The 22,413-nt window shown below is 52.9% G+C and overlaps 1 protein-coding gene across 4 annotated transcripts in view; it reads left to right on the forward strand.

Annotated features, from left to right (window-relative positions):
• The window catches only part of LOC101641285 (nebulin related anchoring protein), a 78,479-nt gene that overhangs the window by 35,428 nt on the left and 20,638 nt on the right, over positions 1 to 22,413 (forward strand). For all 4 annotated transcript variants that reach the window (XM_045291479.1, XM_045291481.1, XM_045291480.1 and 1 more), the window contains 13 exons: positions 278 to 475; positions 1,023 to 1,127; positions 5,196 to 5,294; positions 6,454 to 6,558; positions 7,428 to 7,535; positions 8,424 to 8,735; positions 10,362 to 10,466; positions 12,487 to 12,585; positions 14,454 to 14,558; positions 15,397 to 15,504; positions 16,528 to 16,641; positions 18,456 to 18,653; positions 20,366 to 20,470. In XM_045291479.1, coding sequence (XP_045147414.1) covers positions 278 to 475; positions 1,023 to 1,127; positions 5,196 to 5,294; positions 6,454 to 6,558; positions 7,428 to 7,535; positions 8,424 to 8,735; positions 10,362 to 10,466; positions 12,487 to 12,585; positions 14,454 to 14,558; positions 15,397 to 15,504; positions 16,528 to 16,641; positions 18,456 to 18,653; positions 20,366 to 20,470 — 1,761 coding nt within the window. The remainder of the gene's footprint in view (positions 1 to 277; positions 476 to 1,022; positions 1,128 to 5,195; positions 5,295 to 6,453; positions 6,559 to 7,427; positions 7,536 to 8,423; positions 8,736 to 10,361; positions 10,467 to 12,486; positions 12,586 to 14,453; positions 14,559 to 15,396; positions 15,505 to 16,527; positions 16,642 to 18,455; positions 18,654 to 20,365; positions 20,471 to 22,413) is intronic.

The following is a 22,413-nucleotide window of genomic DNA, read 5'->3' on the forward strand; positions in this document are numbered from 1 at the left end:
ATGCCTCCCATGCTTTTCCAGGAACATGCGCGGCTAGAGTGTTCTTGCGGTTCACACCGTAGGGTTAGGGAGAGGCCTTTCTTCTAGAGACAAGGGGGTGGGAAGCTGCGGGCACCTGTCTTAAGGAGGCAGGAATCGGTCCCGCCTTTCCGACCGTTGGGCGGTCTTAACCACACTGCCAGTTCTTCACCAAAGTCTGGAATTCTTTCCCATGTTTTTCCCACCACCCCTGCAAGAGCAGGCTGTCAAACCAGCCCCTTGTTTTTGTAACCTCAAGGTTGAATACAAGAAAGGCTTCGAGGAGAGTAAGACCCACTTTCACCTGCCCTTGGACATGGTGAACATCAGGCATGCCAAGAAGGCTCAGGCTCTTGCCAGCGACCTGGACTACAGGAAGAAACTGCACAAGTTCACGGTGCTGCCTGAAGACATGAAGACCAGTTGGGCCAAGAAAGCCTATGGGCTCCAGAGTGAGGTGGGCCCACCGCCAAGGCTGTACATCTCATGCACTTGCATGTAGTGATATGTTCAACAAGCATGGAGCTTACGTAGGAGTCTATTACATAGCTCCCCACAAGGAGACTGGAGACTAACTTTAGGAGCCATTGGCATTCCTTTGAAAGTCTGGGAAGAATAGCTGGAGGTATTCTCAGCCCAGGGAGGATGGATTGGGAGGAGTCGGGGCTCAGAGCTGTTGGGAAAATCATGATGTGTTGGTAATAGGGGGGCCAGAGGAAACAGATGTGACCAAATTAAGTAATCTTGGGATATTATCAGGTGATCCAAGAAGATCCTTGGTTGTGAAGGTATGGAATGCTCTGTTTTCAGGAAGTTTTCAGTACTAAGATAGAATGTGATTGTCTTATTACCAGGTGGGTCCAGACAGACTTCAACCTGGCTATAAAAGACCAGGAAGCGAGGCACTTAGAAGGACAAGGGGAGGGTGGGGCAGGGGTTTTCCTAAACTCTGCTCTGTCTGCATCTGGGTGCCTGGTTAGAGCTTCTGGCCCTTTCTCTTGCAGCTGCAGTACAAGGCCGACCTGGCATGGATGAAGGGAGTCGGGTGGCTGACTGAGGGGAGTCTCAATTTGGAGCAAGCCAAGAAGGCTGGTCAGCTGGTCAGCGAGGTAACCTGAGCCTAAGCCCCTGGCCCCAGGGTCTTCTCAGCTCCGGAGTCACCAGTGCGATCTTTTCCTATGGCCCCCTGACCCCCTCCATGCTGGCTTATTTAGAGTAGGATTCAGACAAGAGGCCTTCTTCATTTTATACCTCTAGCTCACCCCCTTGTTCATTAGCTTCACAGACAAACTCACAGTGACCCGGGGTGATCACTGTAAGACTATTTTAGGAACAAGTTCCATCCAACAAATAATTTAACTTGAAGGTTTGTAATCCATAGTTCAGCAGCACAATGGTTAAACTCTCAGTTGGTACCAGAAAGGTTAGTGGTTCAGAGCCACCCAGCTGCTCCAGGGGAAAAAGACCTCGTGACTTGCTTCCCTAAAGATTACACCCTCAGGAACCCCATGGGGGCAGTTCTAGTCTCCTATGAGGCCCATAGGAGTTGGAATCCACTTGGCGACACACAACACCAATATTCAGTAGGTGTCTCTTTGTGCCTTTGGCTGCTAACTCAAAGTTTGGAGAGTTGAGTTCACCCGGAGGTGCCTTGGAAGAAAGGCCTGGTGATCTCCTTACAACAAGATCAGCCAGTGAAAACCCCTTGGAGCCCAGTTCTACCTTGGCACACATGAGTTTGCTATGAGTTGGAATTGTTAGCCACTGGTTTCCTGTCTAGTCAACTCACACCTGGGGAGACTTAGCCTCGTGAGCGAGGACGGTATGGCTTCTTTGAATCAGAGAGTTCAATATTTGGAAGTCAGCATTCTCCTTGTGGCCATGCCCCAAACTCACCGCTGACTAGGGGCAAAGTCACTGAACTGTGCTGTCCCCCCCTCCCCCCGCCCCAGCTACAGAAGGTTGGATGGAGGAATCTTTAAGATTCCCTCCAGCTCGACACTGGAGCTTTGTAAAGCTGGACTGCATGGGAGGCAGCGGAGAACTGTTGAAGGGCATTTTGTTCAGACGTGGTTTTCATTCAGGAACTCTGCTTACTGTCTTCAGAGGGGATGCTTGTCCTGAGGCCAGGAAGGCTGGGCCAGCCTCTCTCTTGCAAAGGATAGTAATAACCATCATGCCCTTTAGTGACGGGCAGTGATCATATAATCAGTGCTGTCATCTGTTGACTCGTGTGTGTGTGTGTGTGTGTGTGTGTGTGTGTGTGTGTATGTCACACATGCCCTGCTCTTTGACTCCTCCCAACAGTCTGGTGGCTGAGGCTATTTTTCTCTCAGACCCCCGTTGTACACACGAGGAGGATGAGACAGTGTCCGGTGACCAGCGGGTAGGCAGTAGAATTGGGATCTGTACCCAGCATCTTTGAGCCCATTGGGCCCTTCTGCATGCCCAAAGCACATTCTAGAATTCATTCATATTTTTGCACCACACTTCTGGCATGCTTCTGTCAGCTATGCTTAGGGCTAGAGTGTATGGTTAAGGGAGTTAGAGAAAAGAGAATAGCCCTGGTGGACCATGAGCTAGATTCATTGAGACCAACTGAAGTCTGAGTGGTCTCAGAAGTCTGAGTGGTTCAATGGAAACCACCAGCACCCCAGCTTTCTGGGGGTCGGTAGGGCCGCTTCAGTCTGTCGGTGTGAGAGGGAACGCAAGCAAGTGATCTGCCAGCCACACGTCTGTCAGGCTCTGTCGTCTTCTCTGCTATGTAGCCCAAATCCGAACAATGTATCCTTGGTTCTGCTTGCTACTCTCCCACCTCTGATCTCAGCACAGGCAGCACACCCTCCCCTGACTTCAACCCCTGGGACTCAGGCCAGCACCCACAAGTCCTCCAGGCTACTCAGGTTCAAGACCCTAGCTGCCAACTGCAAGCTCTGCTGTCCACGTACCATTCACACTTCTGAGTGGCCGGCTACGAGTTCCTCTACCCCCGCGGCCTGCCAGCCATAATCTCAGAGGCCCGCACTTCTGATCTCCTGGGTCCTACTACTTCCTTGGGTTGGATCATTCGCTTGAAAGACAAATAGAATGTATAGGAAGCCCTGGGGTGCTGGCTCCCATTTTATTACAGCAAAAGGACACACATGAACTGACACATCAGGAGAGGGGTCCATGTTCCAAACAGAATGAGCTACCCTGCCACATGCCCTGACGTCTGCCACCACCAGGAAGCTCATGGTGCATCCTTGTCCACGGCCTTGCTCGGGCCTCTTTAAATAGACGGGATCGATTGCATCTTGCATTGTTCTCCTAAAGCCAACTGACAGTACTCGGTGGGTCTTTCTAACACAGTCGGCCCTCACCCAACAAGAGTCAAACCCCTTACATGTGATCTGGGGTCCTCTTCAACGATACTTCAGCCTTTGTGGACACGTCGAAGTTTTATTTTTGAAATAATATTTGGGCGTGCTCTTTGTCAAAGTTTGCAAAGCAAAGTCATTTCCCATTGGAAATGGGAAACCAAGGTCTTCTCCAAGACCTTGGTTGGGTGGTCAATGGTCTAGAGTAGGGGTTCTCAACCTGTGGGTCATGACCCCTTGGGGGTGGGGTCGAACAACCCGTTCACAGGGGTTGCCCGATTCATCACAGTAGCAAAATGACAGTGATGAAGTAGCCATGAAAATAATGTTATGGTTGGGGGTGACCACCACATGAGGAGCTGTGTTAAAGGTCGCGGCATCAGGAAGGTTGAGAACCACTGTTCTAGAGGTTATGTCTCAGGAACCAAGACAAAGGCCAAATTCCTTTGTTCCTTGGGGATTCTTTGCCCCTCCCCCCTTTTAAAATATCTGTGGTGCCCAGTAAAGGGTGGATTCTGGGCTTTGAGCAGGTATTTCTCACTTGAACGACGCAGGGTCTGAGATGTCTGGGGATTGCCAACCATGGAGGGCAGCCTGACTGTCTTCCAGTATGTGCTGAGGATGTTTTCCATTGGACATGGCAGAGCTAGGATGGGAAATTGGAAGCATCTTTGGAATATTTTCCCTAGAATTTTTTTTTATGTACAGGGAAGGCCTTTGGAGTTTCTGTGGCTGTTGCTGTGTTTGGCTCAGTCACTGGAGCGGGGCAGTCGATGGCTGTAGAATCATGTTGTGACCTCATCTCTGACCCGCCCCCATGAGAAGCTTTTGCTTCAACAAGCGTCCTCCTTGCTGGCTTTCCCCAGAGACTTTGACAACGCCAGTGGAAAAACCAGGAGAACGCATCTCGAGAAAGGACACGAAGTCCCTGCCGGGACAGAATTAGCCTGTCTGAAATTCTGCCCATCCGGCTCTAGCTGTGAGATAGGGGCACCGTGAGGACATGGGCTCAGGGATCTGTGGGGTTGAGTTTCCACCCTAAACCCCACCCCTAACCCCGAGTGTTTTCCTCAACCATCACAGCTTTGTCAGTCATGGTGCGACGAACGTCCTTACTCTGCGCCCGGGTGGCGGCTGTGTGCTGACGTACGGCAGTCACCCTAGAGGACAGGCTCCAACTGCCCCCAGGTCTTCCTGGGCTGTCACCATTCCAGGAGCAGGTGCCCCGACCTTTCCTCTGGTGGCACGGCTGATGGGTTCAAACCGCAGACCTCTCAGTAAGCAGAGAAGCACTTAACTAGTGTATCACCGGGGCCCGGCTCCAGTGGAAAGCACGGCATTGGAAGCTCTGCTCTCTCCCAGAGGTGTGTGGCCCCCAGGGAGCACCTGAAGCAAGACGTGGGGTCCAGTGAGTGACCTAGGCAAGGAGAAGCTGCAGAGAGGTGGAGGTGACATTTGATCGCTAGGTCTTCCTGATTGTGCAGCCCAAGTGGGTTCTCCCTCGCAGCACTTCCCTGAGACTCCGTGTCAGATCTAGAGTCAGAAAAAGGACCCATCTGGGGGCATATGATGAAATATAGGATTTCCTGAGAGGGAACACTGAAGCCCCCATGGAGGAGAAGCGACTGAAACAGGCTGGTCAGAGGAGGCGGTCTCAGGGCTGCACTGTCCTGTTTGGGCTGCAGAATGAGCTGGCACAGCCCCACACGGGCATGCTTGGGCTGCAGAACGTGTGTGTAAGGGGACCTGTGTGCTTAGGGGTTGGGGGAATAAGGCAGCCCCGTCCTTATATGGAGGGTCCCTTCTCTTTGAAAACAGAAAGGCTACAGGCAGAAAGTTGATGAGCTGAAGTTCACCAGCGTGGCCGACAGCGCCCACCTGGAGCATGCCAAGAAGAGCCAGGGGCTACAGAGCGAGGTGAGTCCTGTGCTGCCCTTTCTCCGCCCAGCTGCTGCATCACGGCAGAAAACAGCAGGTGGAGCCCAAGCATGATGAAGGAACCAGAGACCTTTCTCTTTGAACAGGCTGGACACAGCTTTCTCTAGACTTCCAGGCGGTCTCTGGGAACTGGAAACCCCCCCCCCCCCACTCCCCCATATGTTCCTGGGTGAGCAGGAATGGAGGCACGACTGGCTCCATTCCTCTCCCGCTTCCCGACTTCTCTGGTGCCTTCTGTCTCCGTCTTCTGTTTCTTATCAAAGACGTCATCATGCTGGCGCCAGCAGAGAAATATCTTGCAGGAAGAAAGCATTTGCCTGCGGAATGTGTGCAGGTCAGGCCCACGTGAGCCCAGAGGTGGGCGGCAGAACAATAGGGCATCATGTACATTATGCTCACCATAATGTCCAGTCGCCACTTGCTGGACCGAGCAGGTGCCGCAGTTGCTACCGAGCTGGCCAGGGCCTGCCTGGCTTCCGTTCCTCAAGGCCCAGGTGCACTTCCCAGAAAGGATGTTGATGTTGTGGTTCGGCACCACAGGGCTGGTTCCGATTCACAGCGACCGTGTGTGCCGCAGAAGGAAACACTGCCTGTCTTGTGCCATCCGCACGATGCACCCATTGTTGCAGCCACGGTGCTGATCTATCTTCTTGAGGGTCTTTCTCTTTTTGGCTGGCTCTCTCCTTTCCCAAGTATGATGTCCCTCCTAGTGACATGCCCCAGATACGAGGGATGAAGTCTTTCCTGGATGGCAGCCAGAAACGGTGCTTCGACATCGTTCAGAGTTAGCAGAAAAACCACTCTTTCGAGACTCAGGTTGGAGGGGTGGGTGGCGGCAAAGGGCAAGAGTGGCAACCTTCCCATAAGGAGATGTTTGTGGTGGTGGACAGTGTCCGGTGGGAGTAGCCTGGGGATGGCACATCCATCTCTGGGGAAGTTGGGAAGGAAAAACCATGGAAGGGTCCCCTGACCACATTCTTCTCCCAGCTCCTCACAGTGATTGTACTCTGCCACCCAGGGTCAGACCTGCTTGACTGATCGTGGACTTGGCATGCAATTTGGAGGCACATCAAGCCAACCTAAAGACACGCCTGCGTCCTCCCCTCCTTGCTTGTGACTTGGTCCTCTCTCCCAACAGGTGGCATACAAGGCAGGAAACGCACAGTCTGTCCATCAGTACACCATCAGCCGGGAGGAGCCTGTCTTCCTGCTGGCCCGAGCCAATGCTGCAAACCTCAGTGAGGTACAGAGGGGGCGAGCCTGTGGCCCTCGTCTCTACGTCCTTGGGTGGACAAGCACTAGCTCAACAGAATGCTTTGGCCACAGGAATAACAACTGAGTCACAGGCAGATGTACATATCTACATTCCCATCATAACATATTATATATATATATATATATATATATTCCCATTATAACATAGTCTCGTCAGTTGTGGGAGACTTCATTGAGCTCATCTCCACAATCCTTGCCTATACGAAGCATGTGGAGGAGTGTGTGCAATGGTAGCCATTACTCTGAGATACAAAGGCATCACAGTCCCAACTCCCCCCACCCCCATGGATCTTCTACGGAGGTGTGGTGGTCTTGCCTCTCTCTGTGCTCAGCAATCCGGTCTCTGGGGTCCTGGTCTGAATCATAGGTGGAGGGCAGAACCAGGAAGAGCAGCAGTAACGGGATGGATTCACACAGCGAAAAGGAGAGGGGCCTTCCAGAAAAGTGATCTTGGAGTGTGGAAACAAGGGCCGAAATGGGCATGTGGGGAGTAAGGGGAAGGTCCAGATGGGCTAGCGGCTGGGATGGAACAAGGACCTCCGGTGGAACAGCTGCCCATCTGTGGAGAGAGAGGGAGAGTAGCTCTTCCAGAAAGCTTGCCCTCTTGAGCCTTCTTATTCCACCTCTGACGTGTCTTTGAGGCTTTGGGGAAGACTCCCTAAGAAGAAGGCACCTGGGCCTTCATTTCTGCTTCTTTTCCTGGGTGCCCTGGGCCAAGAGGCCGCGAGGCAGGAACAAGAAGGCCGTATGACTCATCGGTCTCCTAGACAGGTTGCTTACAGAGTCTAGCAAAGCCTTCTCACTTGAGACTGACCTGCGCCCTCCTAACCCCCCTAGAAACGGTACAGGAGCAGCTGGGAGAACCAGAAGGCAAAAGGGTTTGAGCTGCGTCTGGACTCCTTGACTTTCCTGGCAGCCAAAGCCAAGCGGGATCTAGCCAGTGAGGTGAGTCGGTCCCCAACTTGGACAAGAGCCTGGAACCCTGTCGTTTCCGGTCTGGGCAGGTTCTTCTTGTTGAGTCTCGAGGTTCTTATCCGTTCATGGCAATGGGAATGCTCCCCTTCTGGCGAGGGCACCATGCAAACGCTCAGCGCGCTGCTCGCCCCTCGCTGGTTGGCGTCAGTAGTGCCCGGCAGCTGCTATCAGCAATACCTTTGCTCTGGTTAGGTCCCACCTGTGTACAACACAACAGGACACTGCTGGTCCTGCTGGAGAAAGAGGTGGTGGTCAGCTTCCGTCACGATGGGCAGCCGTGGAGATCCCATCAGGCAGTTGCACGCACCCCTGTCAGGCAGGGGTCACCGAGGTGGAGCCACCACTGGGGGGGGGTCTGTGTTGCTGGGTTTCTGGTGCTTCTGACTATTTAAAGTGTGCCCCAGTCCTCTCCCCGGAGCTCCTTCCCCCCAGACAATTGTAATTTCATGTTGGTGTCATTTACATTGGGTGATTAACACTCACGCTACAACCCTCCCGCCTCCCCAAAAGCCTCTAAGGTGGCTCTCTAAAGATAAGCTGGGAAAGAGCGATCACAAGTGATATGGAGAGACATAGGCTTTCCTGAGGGTGCTGGGCGAAGACGGTTATTGCCGCAGAGCGTGAAGTACAGAGCCGGGCATTCTGGCAGTGAGACCACGGGCAGTCGTGGGTAGTCATATCCCATGGCCCTGGTTGCGGAAAGGGACTCTCTCCGCTGTTCAGCAGAGGAAGCCTTTTCTACTGACCCTCCTTCCGAGCAGATGCTGGGATTTGTTTTGGTCTCAGCTTCCGGGGTGGGAATCTGGGTGATCCCTGGAAGAGGTGCCAAGGAGCCCTGGCGCTTGTCTCCCGACTTAGGTAAAGTACAAGGAAGATTATGAGAAGTCCCGCGGGAAGCTCATCGGGGCGAAGGATGCCCAGGGGGACTCGAGAATGAGCCACTCCCTGCAGATGTCCAAGCTGCAGAGCGAGCTGGAGTACAGGAAGGGTTTCGAGGAGGCCAAGTCCCAGTGCCACGTCTCCCTGGACATGGCCCACCTCACACACGCCCGCCAGGCCCAGCACTTGGCCACGGGAGTGGGCTACAAGACGGCATCGCACCACTTCACCACGTTGCCCACAGACATGCGGGTGGAATGGGCCAAGAAGGCATACGGACTACAGAGTGAGGTACCCTCTGTGGACGTACATGCATGTACCTGTGTGTACACATATGTACTTGCGTGTGTCCATGTGTACCAGTGTGTGTGTGTGTGTGCGCATGTGTAGGTGCCTGCATGTAGGCATTGGTTTGGATGCAAACATTTCCCCAAATCCTTCAAGACACTAGTTTATATGTAGGGAGAACCTGTTTCTGGATCCATAAATGCATCTGTTTGAGCTTGTGAGGGGGTCTGATTGCTCCCCTCCCCCTGTTGACATCTAGATTATATTACAACAAATGGAAACGCAGGGCCCCCTTCTCCCTTCAGGGAATCCTCACCTCCGTGGGGTTGCCACGTGTCCCCAAATGCACGGACAGGACAGCGTGTCTGTGTTGGCGTGCTAGATGTTGGCACGTGTCTGCTCCGCGCATCACCGGTGCCCATCCAGCACCGGGAGCCCCTGGTTTGGAGGGAGCTGTGTGCTGCTCCCCGCTCCCCCTCCTGTGTGGACCCCCGACCGGATTCTGTGTGTTTATGTCTTTCCGCCACTCTGTGCGGGTGGGGTGGGGTTCGTGACCTATTCCTTCTTTACAGCACTGTTTTCCAGTGTTGAAGGTGAAGGTTCGCGCAGCAGACTGGCTCTCCACAGCTGACTCACGGATGAATTAATTGGTGGCATGTTTTTCCAAATGAGTCATCGTTCCCTTTCATTTCTTTCTGGTTGTGCCATTTGCGCTATTCCGGTTTTCCTGCCCCCTTATCTTCTCACGCTGGAGAAAACAGGGCTTTCTACCCCTGTAAGGAGTGACAGTGCCGGACCCCACAGGGGCAGTTCTGCCGTCTTCTAGGGTCGCTGTGAGTCGGCATCGACTCGGTGGCAGTGAGTTACCTTCTCATCTTTGCCATTTGCTGTTCGATGGATGGTTCTTGAAAGGAGCCCAGTACTCACGGGTGATGGTTTTGATCTTAGGAGTCCATTGGCTTGTCTCTGAAAGCAAGGGAGCTGACACCAACGCAGGTCAGCTGTGGCCGGACTGCTCCCTACTGGGCACGGTGTAGCTCTCCATCCTGGTAGGGCTGTTTCAGGACAGAGCAGTACAGTGCTGGCTTTATGACAGTGTCCACTTAAATGGCTTTCCCTGAAAACAACTTGCTCACTGGCACGGAAACAAAGAGAAACGCATCTCCCCCACACCCCCTGTCCCCCAGGGGTACCTAGGGAGGGATGTCACAGTGGGATGTCTTGGAGGCCCTGTGGCAGGCCCTCCAGTAGCCCCCCTCCTGTGTTCTGTTGTGAAGCTTCAGTTCTTGTCTCCCCCTGCGTGTGGTGTGGTTTGAAACAAGGAGGCTCTGGTCCAGCAGACAATGTGGAAACGAATCCTTAACGAGGGATAAGCTTGACTCCCCCTTCTTCTAAACCCCAATGGGGTTGGGTGTGGCCGGAAGCCACCCTGGCCAGGAGGAGGGGGACCCAATTAAAGGGGAAATTCGTTTACCTTTGACTGTGCACAAATCCCTAAGACAAAAGCGGCCTCCAATTTGGCTCAGCGGGCACCACGGTGAAGCGGGACACCGGTAATAGCCCTTTAACCGTCTGTACACTAACAATGGTCTGTCTCTCCCCCACCCCCCACCCTATCCCCTTTGTCAGAACCAATACAGGGCAGATGCCAAGTGGATGAAAGGCGCTGGCTGGGTGGCCACCGGGTCGTTGAACGTGGAGCAGGCGAAGAAGGCAGGAGAACTCATTAGCGAGGTGAGATGCTTGACAGCATGTCCCGGGTCCGGCTGCATGAGGCATGCTGTGTGCCTGTATAAAATTAAAATAATTTCCACTCCAAAGGCAAAGCCACATGAAAGACCTACAAATCCAGGCTAGGGCCGGTAATTAGGGGGAAACCACACACCAAACACACCCCAGTAGGGGCCCATCGCGCCCGGGCAAAAACAAAGTGGTGACAAATGACATTATGAATAATAATGACAATCAAACGCCACTCAATTGCTACCCACCAATTTACCTTTTAATATGCCACGCGGGAGAGGGCATGAAGAGATATACTGAGCGCACCCCGAAAAGTTCCGGGGTGGCTTTCTGCACAGTTGTCCCTCGCTCTCCCTACCACAGGTGGTGGCTGGTCACAAGGTGGCTGTCACATGACAGGTTCTCCCCTGGGAAGGTCTTTCTCTTGACAAATGCCCCCCCCTCCCCCCCACCTTCTTGTGACCAGTAGGCCGGACCCTAGGGCATCGTGCCCCTCCCTCCCATTTCAGGACAGTGTTGTTGGGCAGCGCTCGGCTTGTGTGGTGTGTTCTTGGACCTTTACAAAAAAGTACACTGGTGTTTAGAGTCGTGTTCGGCATCCAAAAAAGTGGCCCAGAAAGTACAATGAGTTCCCCCAGTCACGCCCTCTCCCCAGGTCTCCTATGGGTAACACTTTGAATTCGTAGGGTGCAACTGTTACCTCGATGATCTGAGGCCGATACAGCATTCTTCACTGACAGCCATCATTTACATTAAAACAAGAAAGCAGATGTGTTAACTCGGTTCTGACTCGGCTGGGTTCTCAAGGGCAGCGTTTTGGAAAGTGGCTCGCTCTGTCTTTCTCCGGAGAAGTGCCTCTCACCCACTGTCACTGGGCCCATTCTGACTCATGCCCTCATGCCGGTCCTCGGGGACAGAGTAGAACTGCCCCTATGGCTTTCGAGGTCTGCACGTTTTCATGGGAGCAGAAAGCCTTATCTTTCTCCTAAGGATGGTGGGTTTGAACTGCTGACCTTGCCCTTACCAATCAAACGTGTAACCCACCATGCCACCAGGGCCCCTTTAAGGTGCCACTAGAGCAGTGGTTCTCAACCTTCCTAATGCCGCCAACCTGTAATATAGTTCTTCATGTGGTGGTGACCCCCAACCATAAAATGATCTTCGTTGCTACTTCATCACTGTCATTTTGCTACTGTGATGAATCGGGCAACCCCTGTGAAGGGGTCGAGACCCACAGGTTGAGAACCGCTGCTCTAGAGTCTAGATGGAGGTGCCTTTTGGTTAGCAGTTTGCAGGACACATGTTGCAAACTCACTAAAGACATTTGCTTATCTGCTATCTTTGCCTCCTGGTGGGAGAATGACCAGGTTTTCTGTTCCCGTAAAGAGTTACGGGTCTCAGGAGCCCACAGCGGCCTGTCCACCCTGCCCTACAGGGCCACTATGAGTCGGAGTCCACTAGAGGGCAGTCAGCTTGGTTTAAGGTTTACATGGCTTAAGCGAACCAGGTAAGGCTCTGAAGTGAAGGGTACCTTTGCTGACTCCCTGTGAAAATCAAGGGTTGGGGCTGTGATCATCCCAGCCATGTCCTTTCTGGGAAAGAAAACAGGCCACTGATAACGGTCCCACTGCATCGTCTTTCCTGTCTAGAAGGCCCTGCACACCACGCATGTAAACAAACGCGAGGGAGCACCCAAACCCTACTGAAAAGAGCCCTGTTCTGAGGACCTTTCCCAGAGTCTTGCACCCGGAACCACCGAATTTCTGGGTGTTTTCTTTCCACCAGGTAGAAATACATTAACGTTAATTGACTCGAGGTTATTCTTAAATGGAAACAAATAGTAACCTGAAGGCGCTGAGGAGATAAAGATGGAGAAAGCAGAATGATAATTACGCGCACAATTTCGCTCTAATCTCCAGCAACCTGTGATTTTTCCTCTTTCAAATGGCATGAAAAGAACAGCACAAAACTCACTGCTTTGATCTATTTTTTTCCTCCCCCTGCTCAACAGAGGAAGTACCGTCAGCATCCCGATGCTTTGAAGTTCACCAGTATTAAAGACACTCCGGAGATGGTCCAGGCCCGAATTAGCTATGCCCAAGCCGTGGATGTGAGTGAATGTGTATACATTAGGACTGCAAGGGTGGGCTCTTCTTTCAATACGGCGATTGAAGCCCAGGGGCTCTTGGGCTTGTTCCTTCTGTTGTCCTCAGGATGAAGGGGCTTCCGGGCTCCGGTGGAGGTGTACCTTTGCGGGGATGCTTCTTCATTAGGAGGCAAATGGGGTGTGAGTGCACCTAGGGTGCCAAGTGGGGCCCTGCCACCCCACCGCCCTGACGATGGGGCTCATGACTTACTATCTGCATGTCTCATTGATTTATACGTGGCTGGGCCTTTGGTTTTAAAGTCTTGGCTCCAGAACTGGCACTTCAGGTGCAATTCTGAGTCATTGGACTGTCAAAGGCATGCCTTAGGCTTCTTGGAAACCCAAGGGCTGGAAGTGATGTTGGTCTAATTCTCCTAAGACTTGAACATGATCTGGGCCTGATTTATCCCCCTTGCATGGGCACCACTTCCAGATGCCCTCTATGGTGTGGAACTGAAAGGTAGTCCTCTGTTGCCCTAAGTCAGGCTTTGTTGGACATGGTATTGAATGGTGGTGACCTTGAGGGCTGGAATTGGCCCTGCCTGGCTCTTTCTGCAGAGAGAAATCCATGGCTGTTTGTGCAGAAGCATGTGGGAGGGCTTTAAAATGTCTTCAAACCATTCAGCTTGCCACGATGAGGTGACTCCTTGCCCGCCAGGCAGTGCTGACTCATAGTGACCCTGTAGAACAGGGGAGACCTGTCCCCAGTGGGTTTCCAAGACTGTAACTCTTTGTGGGAGTAGAAAGCTTCATCTCTCTCCCATGGCCTTACAGGTAGAATCCCAACCCCTAACCCACAACGCCACCAGGGCTCTTTTGGTGGGGGCTGAGGATTTAAAATTTTCAGAAGAAGGGTGTCAAAATTCTTGCTCCCGCTTCTCAGTTTTGCAAATGACCACAGCTGTCCCCTTTGCGGCAGTCCTGCTGAAATGGCCCGAGTGCCCGTTAGAACCTGTGATGGAGTGATCTACAAGGCTACAGTCGATCTAGGAACTTCTAATGTTTAAAAATCGCTTCAACAGAATCAGATGGAATTTTGGGGGGGGGTGGGTCAGACAGAAATGTAGCTGGTCAGACAGAAACTTTTGAATGGAAGAAGAAAACATGTGCTTCTTCCTGGGAGAAAGATGAGGCTTTCTATTCTGGGGAAGAGTTAGGCTCTGAAACCTGCAGGGGCAGGTCTACCTTGTCTTACATGACTCAGGATCAACCCTAGGGCAGTGACACCCCCCCCCCTTTTTTTTTGCTTCTTCCTCTCCTAGCCAACTCTAGGGGGCACTGCTGTGATATGCAGGGATTTGGCCACTTAGGATCAGATTTGGGATGGGAAAGCTCTGGTTAGAAACCTTCTTGGGTGGTAGGGGAATTTGGCTGATGTGAACTCCGGGTGTCATTGTTAACTATTAGAATGTCACAAGTTAACTGCTAGGCTAGCCAGACCCCTAGACCCACCCAGGGGACGTTGATTAGTGTAGGCATTGTGAAGATGGGGGTGGGGGTGCGGTGAAAGTCCACGGAGGGAAGCTGTCACCTGTGGAAGCCGCTTTCTCCCATGCCTTCTGAATATCGAGGGCTTCACACAGCGTAGAGCTAATCACAAGATTGCTAGATACTCCGAAGACTCATTTGACACCCGTCTCAGCCCCGGCCCCCCTCCGAATGCAGCAGTAACTGTCGGGGAAAACTCCAGCCTGTCATGTTCTGAGCAGGAGGAAGTTGGGGGGAGAGTGGTGCATGTCACCGCGCTGGCGGGGAGCTGTGGGCTGGTGGCAGCTGGGCTGATGGCTGAGGGTGGGGCTGTCTGCCTCTAATCCCAATCTCTCCTACCGCAGAGATTGTACAAGGAGCAAGGTGAAAATATAAAACACCACTACACGCAGACTGCAGACCTCCCAGAAGTCCTGCTGGCCAAATTCAATGCCATGAATCTCAGTGAGGTGAGGCTGGTGGAGGGGGTACTGGCTGGAACTACCTGGAAAAAAATGCAGGTGTGTGGAAATACCGGTATGTGGCTTGGCACTCTGCCTGCACCATCTTCAAATGTGTACAGTACAACCCCTGAAAGCCGGAACCTGGCTGAGGTGCAAACCTGTCAGAGAAGGAAGATGCTGATAGTCTCCACTCCTAGGGATTGATGGGAACATGGTGACTGCACCCTGTCAGGGTCTTGCCAGATGCACACCCCCCCAATAATACAGCATCTGGACCAGTGTCCAGTTTGGGGGTTTCATGCCTCCCCCTTCATAATCCCTCCTTCACAGAGACATTTGACTTTTCTTAATCGTACATAAACTAAAACAAAATAAAAAATACTGCCATCAAGTCAATGCTGACTCCCAGTGGCCCTATGGGCAGAGTAGAAATGTCCCTGTAGGGTTCTGAGGCTATAAATCTCTGCAGGAGCCGAAAACCCCATCATTCCCCCTCTGAGGGCGTTGGGTTTGCACTGTCAACCTTGTGGTTAGCTGCCCAGTGCAGAAGCATAACCCACTCCACCACTAGGGCTCCGGCCTTACCTACAGAGCGCTGCAAATGCACGCACAAGCTTCCCTTTTTCCAATCAAACTGCTGCTTAGAAAAACCTGGCATTGACTTTCAAGACCTTGCTGTCCCACCGCTGGGTGGCGCTACCTCCAAGGGTGGCCCTGAGCGGTCCCCGGCTCTATGGCGGTTCCTGCTAAACCATGAAGAAAAAGACAAGCCTCGTCTGGTGAAACAGAGATTAAGCATCAGTGGGTCTCACAAAGTCTTCACCGCTGCACGTCTTCCCAACAGACGCGGTATAAGGAGTCCTGGAGCAAACTTCGCGACGGTGGGTATCGACTGAGGCTGGACGCCATCCCCTTCCAGGCGGCAAAGGCTTCCGGTGCCATCATCAGTGATGTGAGCAGCAGCGTGTTTCCCACTAACCCATTTACGCTCCTTTGCCCCCAACCCAGATCTTGTGCCTGTGGCTAAAATCCCATCCTTTCTGAATGAACTACGTCAGGGACATCAGATGAGGTCCGAGACAACCACAAACCCCCTCGCTCGGGGTACAGAGCCAAACACTGCCCTGTCAACACAGGTGCCCCCACACCTGGACAGATGAAACGGCCCTGCCCCCAGACGTTTGCACAAAGGCCCACCATGTGCTAACAACTCAGGCACAAACCCGCCTGACTGCCGCCCACCGCCCAAGCGCGCTCACCTTTGGAGGTCTCCCGCATGCATTTTCTTCCATCTCTCCCAGTTACCGTCCAGAGAAGAAAACCTTTGCGCCCAGGACCCACCTCTTCCATTTCCTATGGCTGAGCTGTTGCTGTCACCCACTCTTTCCCTTTATTTGTTTATTTTTTAAATTTTATATATTTATTTCAGATCATCTTAATGGGGCTCTTACAGCTCTGTGGATAACAATCCACACACCAGTTGTATCAAGCCTGTGTGTGTGCCATCATCATTTCCTAAACATTTACTTGCTATTTGGGCCCTTGGTATCAGATCCTCTTTTTCCCTTCCTCGCCCCCTCGTCCCCTCGTGACCCTTTGGTAAATTATAAATTCTTCTTCTTCTATCTCATACCGACTGCTGTCTCCCTTCACCCATGTTTCTGTTGTTCGTCCCCTCTGGGGGTGGGGTGGGTGGGGGTTACAGTGTTTCATCCTGGTGTGCATGGGGTGGCCATGTGTCTGAACGCACTCGATGGCACCGGACACCCACAATTTATCAGAACGTGAACAGACGTACACATTGGCTTTTCTGTCTCTTGAGTGATCATCCAGTCTGTTTTCGACCACTTCTGTCAAGCTCTAAGAGCCCTGGTGGAATAGCTGGGAATGAGCGGGGCTGGTCGCCATCAGGTCAATAGTTTGAAACCACCAGCCGCTCTGCAGGAGGCAGGTGGTAACTGCTCTTTCCCTGCAGTACAAATACAGAGAGGCCTTCGAGAAAATGAAAGGCCAGATGCTGGGCTCCCGGAGTCTGGAAGATGACCTCAGCCTGGCACACTCGGTGCATGCCACCTGGCTGCAGAGCGATGTAAGTCGGGGACGGGGAAGGGGGCACCACACCAGGCTCAGCGCCCTCATCACCTCTGTCCTCCCACATGTGGGCATAGCCACTGCCAGTGGTGTGGCATCAACCCTTGTCTCTTAACCCCTCTGGCTGCAACTTCCTCCTCTGTGGAGTGAGAAGTTGGAAAATGATCGGTCCCTTCAATCCTTCCAGGTGGCTCATTCTAGGACGCAGAGCAATGGATGACAAAGGAGGGATCTGACATCCAGATCTGTCTCGTTTGGTCCGCAAAGCATTTGGGAGGGAAATAGAATTCCTGGCAGATCTGTAAAAACAGAAACAATGCATAAATGTCTTAGAGTTCAGGGCCAAAGTGGGGACAGGCGGTTCAAGGGGATGGATCCTCCTCCCCAGGCGGCCTCCCTGTTTCTTACATCACGTGGTTATTTCTGTCACCTCCCTGGTCCCATCGGCACCTGTTTGCGGCCTTGGATTGGAGCCCTCTAGTTCCTGGTGCCCACAAGTAGATGCTGCCTCCTGGCACAGATGAGTGGGCGGCGGCCAACTGGTAACCAGGGACTAAACATGTTTCTATGCCACGTCTCATTGGAGGGTCAAACTCGATCGTTTGACAATAACCAGAGCAATAACTCGAGCTTGATTCTGTTATTTATTCAGGGTTACTGATAAGGAGCCGGAGACTCTACATGGCCCCGCCCATTCCTTATCCAAGGCCCGGTCAAGGTCAGCTAGAAAGAGGCAGCGCCAGCACAGGGGCCCCTCTCCAGCTGTGTCCTTTCCACAGCACCGCGTGCTCTCTACCATTTTGTTTTCTGCCTCCCCTTCCCCATTTCTAGCACTTTTTCCCTGTCCATCCTGGACCCCTGAATTCTTCTTGGCCTTGTGACAGGTGTTAGCGAGGAGTGGGTGTGGCTGAGGGTGAGGAACTACGGGGTGGGGTGGGGGTGCTGGACCTTGGGAGAGGCAATGAGAGGGATGGCGGAGGAGAAGGACGAGAAGAAGCAGTGGTTGGGCAGCTTCTTCCCAGGAAAGCTTTGAGTGAGGGTCACCGGCCTTGACAGAGCCCGTCTCCAAGGACGAGCTAGAGGTGGAGCTGGGGTTTGAATTATGTCGGGGAACTACCCATCCCGCAGGACTGGCTCTCCAAGCGTCCATCCTAGATTTAATAGAAACTCGCTGGATACTTTGAATGAGCTCTTCGTTTGCTAGCACGGCAGCAGAATCTCAGGTGTCTAAGATCCCAACTCAGGTCAGGGGCAGGGGAGAAATACGGAAGCCCAGCTCAGGTGAGCCGGCATCTTCTTGCATCTGGAAAATGAGATGAGAACGGGAGTCATGCTTTAAGTGTCTCTCCTGAGTGTCTATCTTGCCCCTCACTTGGGGGAACTGCAGAAACCCTGGTGGCACAGTCATTCAGTCCTCAGCTGCTAACTAGAAGGTCAGTGGTTCAATCCCAACCACAGCTCCACTGGAGAAAGAGGTGACAGTGTGCCCCGGGTCAGGTGACAGCTTTGGAAGCTCCATAGGCCTGTTCTACTCTGCTGTGTGGGGTTGCCATGAGTTAGAATCAACTCTACAGCAATCTCATGGGGGTCTTGTGGGGGTGGGGGTGGGGATGGGGGTGAAGATCACGAGCCTTCTTCTCCCAAATCAGTGGCCTCCAGGACCTGGAGTCTAGCCAGGCTTAATGTGCAGTCCCTGCAAGCAGGGGACGCTGGCCTTGCCAGGAATGTCTCCTGGGTTTGCCTGGGGCAATTGCACTATAGAAGCAAACAGCACCTTTGAAATGGATGCTGTTGGTTTGTCTGACCCTCTAGGTGAATTACAAGAAAGGCTTTGAGCCCTCAAAGGCGCAGTTCCATCTGCCTTTGGACATGGTAACCCTGGCGCATGCCAAGAAGGCTCAGGCGCTGGCCAGTGACCAGGACTACAGACACCCCCTCCCCCAGTACACATCCGTGGCGGAAGACCTGCGGCTGCGCTGTGCCAAGAGAGCTCACAAATTGCAGAGCGAAGTAAGGAGACCTGGCTTCTCTGGTGGGACCATTTTCCACTCGTTTGGCCACAGTTCATTGGCCTCCCGTGGGCTCTGGGGCAGGGATTCCGAGGTGAAAACTGTAGAACTGAGGTCTTCTTGCTCAGCGGTTAGTCACAAGGACCCCCACACTGAACCACCCCCACAACCACTACCCTAAATTCCGTCGTGTGGGACATTTTAAGCATCATCCCATTTCACCTTCGAGGTTACCCTGCGTAGATAACCCTTATCTCGATTTTATAGATAAGTGATAGTAAGTCTCAAAGTGTATTCACTCGGCTGTAAATGAGAGGTGGGGGTGCAGGGCTTTGAACTCAGATGGCGTCTGGCAGGAGTCCTTGGATGGGTTATATGATGAAATGCTAACCCAGAAGTTGGTGGTTCAAGCCCACCCAGAGATGCTTCAGAAGGAAGGACGTGTGACCTGTTTCCTGAAGTCAAACTGTGAAAACCCTGTGGGCAGTTCTTTACACACACACACACACACACACACACACACACACACACACACACACACACACACAACTAGCTGGAAGTCCACAGTTTTGGTTTGCTTTCTGGTGCCTTACAAAGGTGCCCCTAGGGCTAGAGGTCTTGCAGGTTCAGGCTTGTTCACTGGTGGAAGTGGGGCCTCCTCTTCATGCACTCCTGGGCTGCCAAGTCCTCTTGGAGAGGCTGTTCAGGCTTGTGTGGACCTGACCCACCACAGGGAGGACTGCACGTGGAAGCAGAGCATGGGCATGAGCCTGCCTGGGTCCTCCTGGAGCCCACAGCCTGTCACTCCATTGATGTGGTTGCTAGCTCCTTACATGGCTTTTCTGAAACAGGTTGGCCCAGAGGACCACAAGCCCTGTGCGTTCCCTCCCTTCTAAGGCGATGTGGGACTCTCTCCCCCTACTCCCCACCGTGTGCTGGGCCTCCTGCTCTGGCACAAGTGGGAAAATCAGCCTGTCTGCTGGTTCGGCAGTGCCTGCACGCCCCATGGTGCTCAGATCCGGTGTCTGTCATCTTCTCCGAGTGCCAGCCTGTGCACCGTGGTGTCTACTCAGTGACACCAGCTGTCAGGAACTGTGAGCAGCTGTAGGAAGTCCTGACTTGGGAGCTGCCACGCTCTTCTCAGGGGGTCCCTGTTTGTCCTGGAGCAGAGCCCTGTCTTGCCCTGTCTCACACTGTGATAGCAACTAGGAGGCAGCCGGCCCAGGGGAGGACGCTCCGCAACAGACTGAATTTAGGGGGGCCCTTAAACTGTCAGCTCCAATTGTTAGGTTACACACACACACAGTACACCACATACAGACCGAGGAATGCTTTGGTCAGATCATTCCAGATTCGTGGTTTAGCTCACTCTTAGACACTGGGGAATGGGTGCCACTTTTTTGCTGTTGGGTTTTGCTTTAGAAGGTCCGTTGGAAATGGTTTACACATTTTACTGACTTCGGACACACACTCCCATAGGAATATGAAAATACCAGAAACAAGTGACAATGGAGTGGCTTCCTTCTGGCCAACCTGTGTCTTCTCCTCCCTCGGGGGCATGGACTGAGGCGTGCTGATGTGCTAGTGGGCTGTGATCACGTGGAGGTGGCTTTGGCCTTCAGCTCACCGGCGAAACTCAGGACTCCCTTGGCATCTGTTTGCTTCCTTGCTCTGGGCCTTCACTTTCCTGAGTCCCTGCCTTGCTCCATATAGAACCTGTACCGGTCGGACCTGAACTTCCTGCGCGGCATGGGCTGTGTCGTCCCAGGAACGCTGGAGATCGAGGAGAAAAAGAAAGCGTCTGAACTCATCAGTGAGGTGAGCAGCAGCCCTGGGGTGGCTGGTGGGTGCCATGTATGTCTGCCGCGGAGAAGTGGGGCCATCAGTGTTGTCTGCACCGTCTTAGTGGTGACCTCTGGTTTTCCTGTTCCAGCCTGGGCGATGTTTAAGTCAGCTTTGCAGCCTGGGACCCAATTTCTCTATTAACATAGAAGAATCACATACTAGGTAGGGAGGCCTTGGGTGGTGCAAGAAGTTACATACTTAAATACCAGCCGGAAGGTTAAGGGTTCAAACTCAGATGGGGCCTCGGAAGATAGTTCTGGGTATCTTCGACCTCAAGGTGGCAGCAGTGAAAACCTGCAGACACAAGGCAGACTCAGTGCAATGAACCTCTTTGCAGCAGTCTTTAGACCGTCCGACGGAGCACAAAGCTGAAGGCCAGCACTCAGGGGCCGTGTGGCTGTACACCCTCTCTGAGCTTCAGCTTCTGAACCACGCACATGGGGAGGAGACGCACACCACCCTGGCTTGTTTTTATCAGCATTGGCTCGAATCTAAGTGCTGCTCTTCTCTGGCTGTGCATGAAATAGGTGCTATACGCTTGGTGATTATTTCTGAGTTTATGTGTACACACACACACACACACACACACACACACGCACACACACACACACACACACACACTATTTTAGAATTCCAAGCTCAGGATCCCCTTTAGGTTCAAAGAAAAGCACTCTTTGAACTCCTACTCACCCACACCCCGGGAGGACAGTGGGAACTCCACTTATGGTCAAGCCAAGGCCAGGAGGGGAGGGGTGGGGCGTGGCCAGCCTAAACGAGCGAGGCAAGCTGATGTAGAAGAAATGTGGCATCCGGATTGGAGGAAGGGTCACGAACAACTTGTGATACACAGCCAACACCACCTTGCTTGCCCAAAGCTAAGAATCCTTGAAGCACTTACAGAGGAAGAGCCAAGTCCATAGCCTTCGGCACAGATTACATACACCGCAACTTGGAGGAAACAGAACCCTCCCGTTTGGACCAATTACGCAGCATCATGATAAATGCAGCAAAGATGGAAGTGGCGGAGGTTTCTCTGTCCTTGGATCCACCATCACCACCCCATGGGAGCAGCAGTCGAGAAATCCAAGCATGCATCACATCGGGCAGATCTGCAGCGAAAGACCTCTCTGCACTGTCCAAAGCAAAGACGTCACTTTGAGGCGCCTGATCCAAGACCAGGCATTTTCAATGGCCTCCCCTGCATGTGAAGTGTCAGCGTGCATCTGTCAGGAAGGCCATCGAAGGGTGGGGGTCTCCGAGTTACGGTGAAGAATATTAAATACACCGCAGACTGCCAGAAGAAATCTGTTTCAGAAGAAGACCAGCTGGACTTCCCCTTAGAATCGGGGATGACCAGACTTCGTCTCACGTACTTTGGTCATAGACTAATTACAGGGGCACTAGTTGTTGCAGAAGGACGGCATCCAGAGTGAAGTAGAGGGTCCGTGAAAAAGAGGAAGACCCTCAAGAAGATGGATCGACACGGTGGCAACCGTGGACTCACTCTAGTGATGACTGGGGGAATGGTACGGGACAGGGCTGTTCTCCGGCTGCCCATGGGTCACTATGGGTTGGAAGTGACTCTACAGCCCCTGATAGCAACAACAGCAAACTACTGGGCTTTCTTCTTGAGCCCGGGTGGCCCGGGGGTGAAGCATTCTCGGACGAATGGCCGAGAGAGAGGACTGCTGTGGAGCCCATCACTGTCACTGTGGTGGGAAAGGCTCGAGATGTGCTGCCAACAAGCCAAGACTCTAGGGCCCCCAGGGGCCAGTGCTGGCCTGTCAGCCAGAAGCTCCTCGGTGACACACAGCAACAGCACGGATTCACGGACAAAGTGACGAGGTGTTCTTGGGCAGTGGAATCGGCTACATTGTAGGAGTTTAATGTGCGCTTTCTGTTTTGGTTTTCCAAAC

The sequence above is a fragment of the Echinops telfairi genome, unplaced genomic scaffold (genome assembly GCF_000313985.2).
Source record: "Echinops telfairi isolate 266 unplaced genomic scaffold, ASM31398v2 ScPeMD7_70;HRSCAF=299, whole genome shotgun sequence".
Classification (NCBI taxonomy): domain Eukaryota; kingdom Metazoa; phylum Chordata; class Mammalia; order Afrosoricida; family Tenrecidae; genus Echinops; species Echinops telfairi.